Genomic DNA, 8,358 nt, shown 5'->3' with positions numbered 1-8,358 from the left:
GTGTAGGAGGGTGCTCTGGGCTGGGATTGAGGGGTTCGGAAGGCAGGAGGGGGATCAGGGCTGGGGTAGGGGGTTGGGGCATGGAAGTGGTTCAGGGGTGCAGGCTCCGGGCAGCACTTACCTCAAGCAGCTCCCGGAAACAGCGGCATGTCCCCCTCCGGCCCCTACGTGGAGGCGCAGCCAAGTGGCTCTGTGCGCTGCGGGGGCGGCGCTTGGGGCAGGAGCAGCATGTGGAGCCCCCTGGCTGCCCCTACATGGAGGAGGAACCGGAGGGGGGACATGCCGCTGCTTCTGGGAGCCGCGGCATGTGCGTGTGGAGCAGTCCCTATCCGGGCTCCCTGGCTGGAGCATGAGAGCAGGACAAGCCCCAGACCCTGCTCCCCAGCGAGACCTTGAGGGCCGGATTAATTCAGCTGGCGGGCCGTAGTTTGCTCACCAGTACCTAAGCACTTTGCTGAAACTGCTTTTCTGAATGTCCCCAGCTTGTCGTCCTTCCAAACCTATCTCTATGCCTTTCTTCAACAGTCCATTAGGGTCAGAAAGAGGGTTCCAGACACATTGGCCACATCTCCATTCTCTTTTCCTTAAAGACCTTTCCCCAAGGAGGTTTTATAAATGATTGTCCTCTATGTGTTTTTTAAAAAGTTTTCTTTAATTAAAGTAAAATTTTAGAAAGTAACTAAGATAAGGCCATTAAGATAAGAATAGAAAACTGTACTCTAACCAAAGTGATTTACCTAGTTGAGCCAAACCCCTCTTCCTCCTATAATTGTATTGTTTCTCTCAAAAACAAAATACATTAGTCACAGTCCTACTGTACTAAATATGTATAGTAACTATATTTATGAAATAAATACACTTTTGTGGTTTTGGTAACACTTATAGTCAAAGTTAGAACATCACAGGTTTGACTCTTTTTTAATTTTGCACAACAGAATGACAAAAACAATCATGCACTGAAATGAATTTTTCACACACCCATGCACACACACACACACCTACCATGTGGCAAGTTTTCCCATGTCCTCTCTTTTAAAAGTACATTTTTTCAGAATAAATATCTACTTGGACAGCATTTTTATGTCAGTGTAGATGAAGACCAATTGAAAATTTGTTAAAGCCAAGTTGCAACACATCTGATACAAGCTAACTGCATATTACACCTCTACCCCGATATAACGCGACTTGATATAACATGGGTTCGCATACCAGGCGGTAAAGCTCTGACACGCAGAGCAGCGTGTTAAAGGTGCAGGGCCCGGCCGGGCCCGAGGGGTTGGATAAGGGGCAGAGGGTCTCAGGAGCCGTCAGGGGCTCCCCCCCCCAGGGTCTAGGAGGCAGGAGCTGTGTGGGGGGGCAATTTTGGGGGCCCCGCAGTCCCAGAGTGGCCCAGGGCATTAGCGGGGGGCCGGGAGCAGCTCGCTCCGCTTCCCTCGTCCCGGCCCCAGCTGTGTCGCTCGGGGGAGGGGGGTTGGGGGAAGGGATCCCCCCGCACTCACCGGCAGCGGCGGAAGCAGAGCAGTCCAGCACCAGCCCGCTCCACTCTGCCAGCTCCCAGCCGCAGCGCTCTGCTTCCCACCGCAGGTGAGTACGGGGGGGGCGTCCTTTCCCCAACCTCCCCACACTCACCTGCGGCAGGAAGCGGAGCAGCCCGGCCCCAGCCTGCTCCACTCTGCCAGCTCCCAGCCGCAGCGCTCTGCTTCCCGCCACAGGTGAGTAAGGGGGGCTTCCTTTCCCCAACCTCCCCGCACTCACGTGCGGCAGAAAGTGGAGCGCCGCGGCTGGGAGGTGGCAGAGTGAAGCGGGCTGGGGTCACGTTGCTCCGCTTCCCGCTGCAGGTGAGTGTGGAGGGAGTCCTTTCCCCAACCTCCCTGAACTCATCGGCAGTGGGAAGCGGAGCAGCCCGGCCCCAGCCCACTCTACTCTGCCACCTCCCAGCCGCGGCGCTCCGCTTCCCACCGCCGGTGAGTGCGGGACCTTTCCCCAACCCCCCATCCCAGCGACACAGCTGGGGCCGGGGCAAGGAAAGCAGAGTGGGCTGGGGCCGCGTCGCTCCGCTTCCCGCCGCAATTGAGTGCGGGGGGGCGTCCTTTCCCCAACCTCCCAGCACTCACCAGCAGCAGGAAGCAGAGCAGCCTGGCCCCAGCCCACTCTACTCCGCCAGCTCCCAGCTGCAGCGCTCCGCTTCCCACCGCAGGTGAGTACAGGGCCGTTCTTTCCCCAACCTCCCCGCACTCACCGGCGGCGGGAAGCAGAGCAGGGGACAGGGAGCAGGGAGGTTGGGTAGGGGGTGGGGTCCTGGGGGTGATTAGGGACGGGGTCTCTGGAGGGGGCGGTCAGGGAACAAGGAACAGGGTGGGCCAAAGCAAGTTCGATATAACGCGGTCTCACCTATAACGTGGTGAGACTTTTTGTCTCCCGATGACCGCGTTATATCAGGGTAGAGGTGTAATTTGTAATAACTGTGTAACATTATTTCACTTGTTGTGACTTAAAACTTCACTTTTGAACTCACCTTGGATCAGGCTGAGAAAATTTATTATTCAGGTTCTCATATCCAAATTGATTTAGTATTGTAACCACAAGCATAGGAGCCAAAGACTGGGCAGGCTTAGTAAATAAAGCATTGGTACCAAAAACCATGGAGGAAAGTGGAGATCTGAAATATTCAAGACAAGTATTAATCCATATTACACAGTATATAAACACACATCACTTACAGCACTTATTATGTTCATTATTTAAGTACTGTTCAGACTCAAATATTAACGGTCAGGATACAAATTGCATACTTACCATCAACATTCTAGTCAGTGAATGGTTCAGATATCATACTGAAATGACTACATTCCAGTTAGATAAGTACAGTGTTTTTTTTTTTTTAAATCTATAAACATACCTTTTATACTATCTTAGGTCCCCACAACTACCTTACTTGACCATAAATAAAATAATCAGGGATCTAACAGAACAGTGTCACAGGGCCTAATCCAAAGCCCGCTGAAGCTAACTGAAGGATTCACATTGACTTCAATGGGCTTTGGATCAGGCCCATAGTCTGGTGACTCAAGAGTTGCAATTACATACTAACAAGAGAAAAATAGGATAAACTTACCTTTGTAAAAGACGTGATTTGGTACTAGAAACTAATTTAGTCAATTGCTCTTCTTGTATTAAATGTTCTTCAAACAAAGCAATCTGATTGTTATTCAGAATAATTTCAAGTCTTGTATATGGACTGGGCAGTCGGGGAAACGTTGTATCAAGAATATTTTAAAATTCTAAGTTACACCACTGCACTTTCCAGGTACATTGAATTTTCTTTAGTAACACTTATGAGATGTGGTCTACATAGACACTGACCCCAATCCTGCAAGGATTTATACCCAGGTTCAATTTTATGTGTTGGAATAGTCCCACTGAAGCTAATGGAACTATTCACAGGTATAAAGTAATATATGTGCTTTAGTCTTTGCCGGATTGTGGCCTTAGAGGGAGCCTGATTCCCTTTATCCCCCTCAAATAGCACTGAAACCAGAAACCCCACTGGTATAAAAATCAGTATATTTGTAAGAGCAACAAGAAGTTAGTTGCACTTTGATATAAATCCAAAAGGTACATGAATCACAGTACAGCATATCACAGCAAGTTTTATTTAAAAAATTGAATGGCAGCTACAACAACTTTGAATTTTACTTGTTAAGTGGTATAGTTCAAACATTCAAATACCTTCTCTATATTAGAAAGGCCCTATCCTGCCAACTCTTAAGCCTCTGAGTAATAATGGGCATGGGAGTATTTCTACTGAAGTTAACAGGACTAACCATGCGAATGTTTGTGGGACTGGGCTCTTATAAATATAATAGAGTTCACAATGGAAGTGATCTGGTGTGTTGTTTAAATTCATTCCTTTGTTAAAGTTACTCAGGGCCTAATCCTGCAGACATTTATGCATGTGCTTACCTTTACTTGTGTGTGTAAATTAAGCCTTTAATGTAAGTGCTTGCAGGATTGAAGCCAAAGAATGTCACAATATTTTCTGCATTTATTTGGACATAATCTAGGAAAAAGTTATTAAATAACGGATAAAATTTCAAAAGATTTAAAGCAATGTACAGTAATAATGAATTCCCATTCACTTCTCATATTAGAAGTAAATATAAAGTGAAATATAAAGTAGCCCACGAAAGCTTATGCTCAAATAAATTTGTTAGTCTCTAAGGTGCCACAAGTACTCCTGTTCTTTTTGTGGATACAGACTAACACGGCTGCTACTCTGAAACCTTCTTAAAAATAGTTGTAATTTAAAATAAAACAGAAAACTTTTTTTACTGAATTAAGAATCCTTTTAGATTAATATGTTCAGAGTGTTTAGTGTATGAAAATTTAACTTTGGTATAGAGAATTTGAGGACACTAGCTACAATACATTTTGTGAGCAGTAGTAAGATCAACATACCTCCGTTTGTGTTTTATTAAGTCTGCATCAACAATATCTGCCAAGGGCAGATTAAACAAACTGAATGACGCTTGAACAATTACCCTATAGAAAGACAAAATATTTCAAAATGTTGATAGATATTAAACATACTTTTCTCAATAAGAAAACTGTAATGGATGGTTTAGCGTCTGTGTATTTCTCTCTCTCTCTCTCTCTCTCTCACACACACACACACACTCACTCTCTCATCATGTAAATTAACACAGTATTATTACTTCAAATTAAAAATGGCTGTTAGGTCTATTTAAAGATCAGTTCTCTAAATAAATATTAGAGCTGTTATTTTAGTCAAGAATTAGAAACCTGTATACAAACCTAAAAAACTTTCTCAACTCTTTCTGGAATTTCAAGATAGTAGCTTGGCATTGAAGTGAAAGATGATAGACACTTATTGAGGTTATTAATACCAACTTAAACTGACTTGAATGGAGAAAAGGAACATCGCAGAAGAAAGAACTAAAATTCTCCTCTAGAAATCTGAAAAAGGACATGCAGAGGACTGGAAGGAAAAGATAGGAAACAAACTTAAAATAAGTGACACAATTAGAATGATAAAGGTAAAAAAATACATTTAACACATGACCAATAAATGAAACAATAAACAGGATGATAGATTTGCATATATTGCTAAGTTTTGGTAAAATTAGGTTCAAATTACAAAAGTCCTTTTTGGGCTAGCAGCTAATATTTAAATAACCTTCACATATCTTGAGAGATTTTTTTCTAAGGAAACCTGAATACTTGAAATGAGGAAAATATATTACTAGATAATGTAACTCAGTTGTCACATAGTTCTTAGTTACAATAGTCCATGACTGAAATCCTGAGGGGCGGGGGGAAGGGGTGAAGAAAGAGAAAGAAAATATATACAAAGAGGACAGGCGAGGTAGGAAGGGAAGACCATGAAATTAATACCATACTATTCTAATTGAGAAGGCTGTTTTTAACAATGTTTAATGAAGCATTTCCTTTTGAGGGTTTTCCACACCTCACAGATCTACCTGATCTGTGAAATAAACTTAAGGCTTCATGCTCTAGCAGTACCAAAGAAAACAAATTTAATGTTGTTTAGACAACAGTCACTTGAATTGCCAGCATTTTCGTGGGGTGGAGGGATCTAAAATCTTTTATTTTTTCAATATTAAAGGAAAAGGGAAAGGGAAGAGTATGAATCTAAATAACGGAAACTCTACTAGCTACTCTGTAAACCAAAATAAGGTTTAGAACTGAATTTCTCTTGCACTCTGCTAGTACTCAGTCTCAGGCCAAGGGCGGTTGAGAAGGCACTGAGGGTAGTTCGACCGTGCATAGCCTTGAGGCAAGGCACGAGACAGGGAGAGCACATGTGTGGGCCAAACAGACACTGCTGCTTAAAATCTCCAATCTGAGGCACAGGGACTCAGATACACTTACAGTGGGAACACAGGCCTGGTCTACACTACGGGATTAATTCGGATTTAGCAGCGTTAATTCGAATTAACCCTTCACCCGTCCACACAACAGAGCCATTTAGTTCGAATTAAAGGGCGCTTTAAATCGATTTCTGTACTCCACCTCGACGAGCGGAGTAGCGCCAAAATCGATTTTGTTAATTCGAATTAGGGTTAGTGTGGCCGCCACCACCGAATTAATGTGGTTAAAATTAATGGGGTAGTGTGGCCGCACACCACCGAATTAATGTGGTTAAAAACCGAATTAATGTGCTTAGTGTGGCCGCGCACAATCGAATTTATACAACCTGTTTCCCAAATTCGAATTATCTAAATTCGGATTAATCCCGTAGTGTAGACATACCCACAGATAGGGACACTACTTGAAGAAGTGGTGGGAAACTGCTGTCTGGGTAAACGGGAAAGTCTGTAGTCAAATGCAGATTCCATTGACAAAGTTAAAACTGATGTGGCTGGAGACAATGTTGCAAACTCTATTGTATTTATTAGATTGTTAGTTTTTAAAAGAAAATAAAAGCAGTAACTAAAAGTTGAAACACTGTTAAACAAGAGTTGCCATTTTAATTGCAGCTCCTTTTCAGACCCATGAAACAGAACAAAAGGAGAAGTGCAAAACTCATAGTCGGAAATTCTTCAAGCTACCAAAAGGGTATGACAAAAAGTGGAAAAACAAAGTTACCTAACAGACTCCTTTCACAAGGCGTAGCAAGCTGTTAATTTTTTTTTAAATAGTATCCTTGAAGGTATATATTTACTTACATGTTTGTCGTGAGATAAACAGCTAGCAGGTAGTAGTGTTCTGGTCCAAGAACAAACATGACAGCTGCAGCTATTCCTTCTAAGTAAAAGGAAAACAAGATGATCCTGTAATAACCAAACTTCTTCAGCAAAGTATGACTGAGAAGCACAAGGCACTGAAAAGATAATAGATACATATTAAGTATATACTTAATACAGTACTTCAGCACTTCTTTTAAGAAAACAGAGTTTTGGATGCTATAAATGTGTTATTGCTACACAGTACTTCTACTGATTAGCAAACATGCATATTTTTTCTGAAAGGGGAAATCTGAGTCAGTAACATTTTCAAATGCACTAACAAATTAAGAACATACGAACTGCATAAACAGAACAGATGATAGGACCAGTGGGATGGTCCTATCTCTGACTGTTTTAAAACAGATGCTTCAGAGAAGAATGCTCTCCCTTCACCCAGAATCAGTCTGTGCACTACTCTATATTGGGGGTAAATATTGCTTCCCACTTCAGATAGCAATCAGCTCATACCCTAGAGCATAAGGTCTGATATCCCTTATGAAATTTATTTTGCAGTGTGTTCATAGTGAAAAGTGTTTCTTACCACTTGAACTTAGATTTCTGGACTGAACAAATCGGGTGGTTTTCTTTTAAAGCTATAATTTTTCATTAACAGCATAATGGCTCTGATATCAATGGACATATATGGTAAACTTCTACTACCACTATTACTCAGTGTCACTTTTGTAGTTGATAAAACAGTTTCACTGAAATCCTATTGTAACAGATTACCAGTTTTGCTTCTATTGTAGAAAAAGGTATTGGGAAAGGTAGATGCTGAATGCACAGTAATTGTAGTTCCATTTCAAGTTTCCAGATTTCAACATGCAACAGTCTATACAAAGTGCTAGCAACAATAAAATTTCAGCTTTTTGGATGTGTCACATCCAGTAATTCACTCTTGACTGCATACGCTAATGAAAAGAATTAAGAGACCCAATTCACAACCTGGAAAAGTTAATTTAATAAGAGGTCCTTTTTCTACAGAACACTGATGTTTTAGTCACAGACTGTGCTAACTTTTAAATCTAAAACAAGTTTTAGTTTGAAAACGTTGAGCAAAAGGGCTATGTGAATCTAAAGAAGAGAATCAAATCCATAAATTCAACATTGAAAATTATACTTTAATATTTTCAGATTAGGGCATTAGAAATCCACACATGCATTATGTCACAAAAGTCTGAATTAATTAAACCACTTTAAAAATAAAAACCATCTGAAAACTGTTTCGCCATGAAGCCCACAGAAACAATTTAGACCAAAAATGACCTTTAGATGTTGAGCCCCTAAGTAACCTGAATAGTACCAGCAAAGAAAGATACTACTGCTACATGCCAAAACCCTTTAAAAGCTTGGGGAGTTCCCTATGTCCTGAGGTAAGAAACTGAGACTCAGGGGTGAAAATCAAACACGGATACACCTTAAAGGAAAAGTCTATCACTATTAAAAAGCAAACCCAGTACACCTGGATTCCATTCTTTCATACATTAGCAAAACTATCAACCAAATTCTAGAAGCAAAATCTTTATTATTAGTGACATAAGAGGTAGAAAGAACATAGCTCAACTTTCCAATACCAGGTTGAGTTTAT

At 41.8% G+C, this 8,358-nt stretch overlaps 1 protein-coding gene across 1 annotated transcript; it reads right to left on the bottom strand.

Moving 5' to 3' along the window:
* Positions 1-2,477: 2,477 nt before the first annotated feature.
* On the bottom strand, positions 2,478-6,886 carry LOC112112511 (transmembrane protein 180-like). Its single transcript, XM_026663156.1, has 3 exons — positions 6,711-6,886; positions 4,459-4,542; positions 2,478-2,659 (listed from the first exon to the last, which is right to left on the bottom strand). Exons 1-3 carry the CDS (start codon positions 6,884-6,886, stop codon positions 2,512-2,514), a joined length of 408 nt encoding a protein of 135 aa, XP_026518941.1. The 3' UTR covers positions 2,478-2,511.
* Between the last annotated feature and the right edge of the window lie 1,472 nt (positions 6,887-8,358).

Source organism: Terrapene carolina, unplaced genomic scaffold, assembly GCF_002925995.2.
Source record: "Terrapene carolina triunguis isolate 2854851 unplaced genomic scaffold, T_m_triunguis-2.0 Scaffold32751, whole genome shotgun sequence".
Taxonomy (NCBI): domain Eukaryota; kingdom Metazoa; phylum Chordata; order Testudines; family Emydidae; genus Terrapene; species Terrapene triunguis.
Note: the sequence above shows the minus strand (reverse complement) of the source record. Positions and strands in the feature narration are given on the sequence as shown.

Bases quoted from the DNA above. Each gene is read 5' to 3' on its own strand.
- LOC112112511 (XM_026663156.1), bottom strand. From the start codon at position 6,886: ATGTATCTATTATCTTTTCAGTGCCTTGTGCTTCTCAGTCATACTTTG. The intron at 4,543-6,710 runs GTAAGTAAATAT...GTCTTTCTATAG, and splicing joins GTTTATCTCACGACAAACAT to GGTAATTGTTCAAGCGTCAT. The intron at 2,660-4,458 runs GTATGTTGATCT...TGAATATTTCAG, and splicing joins TTAATAAAACACAAACGGAG to ATCTCCACTTTCCTCCATGG.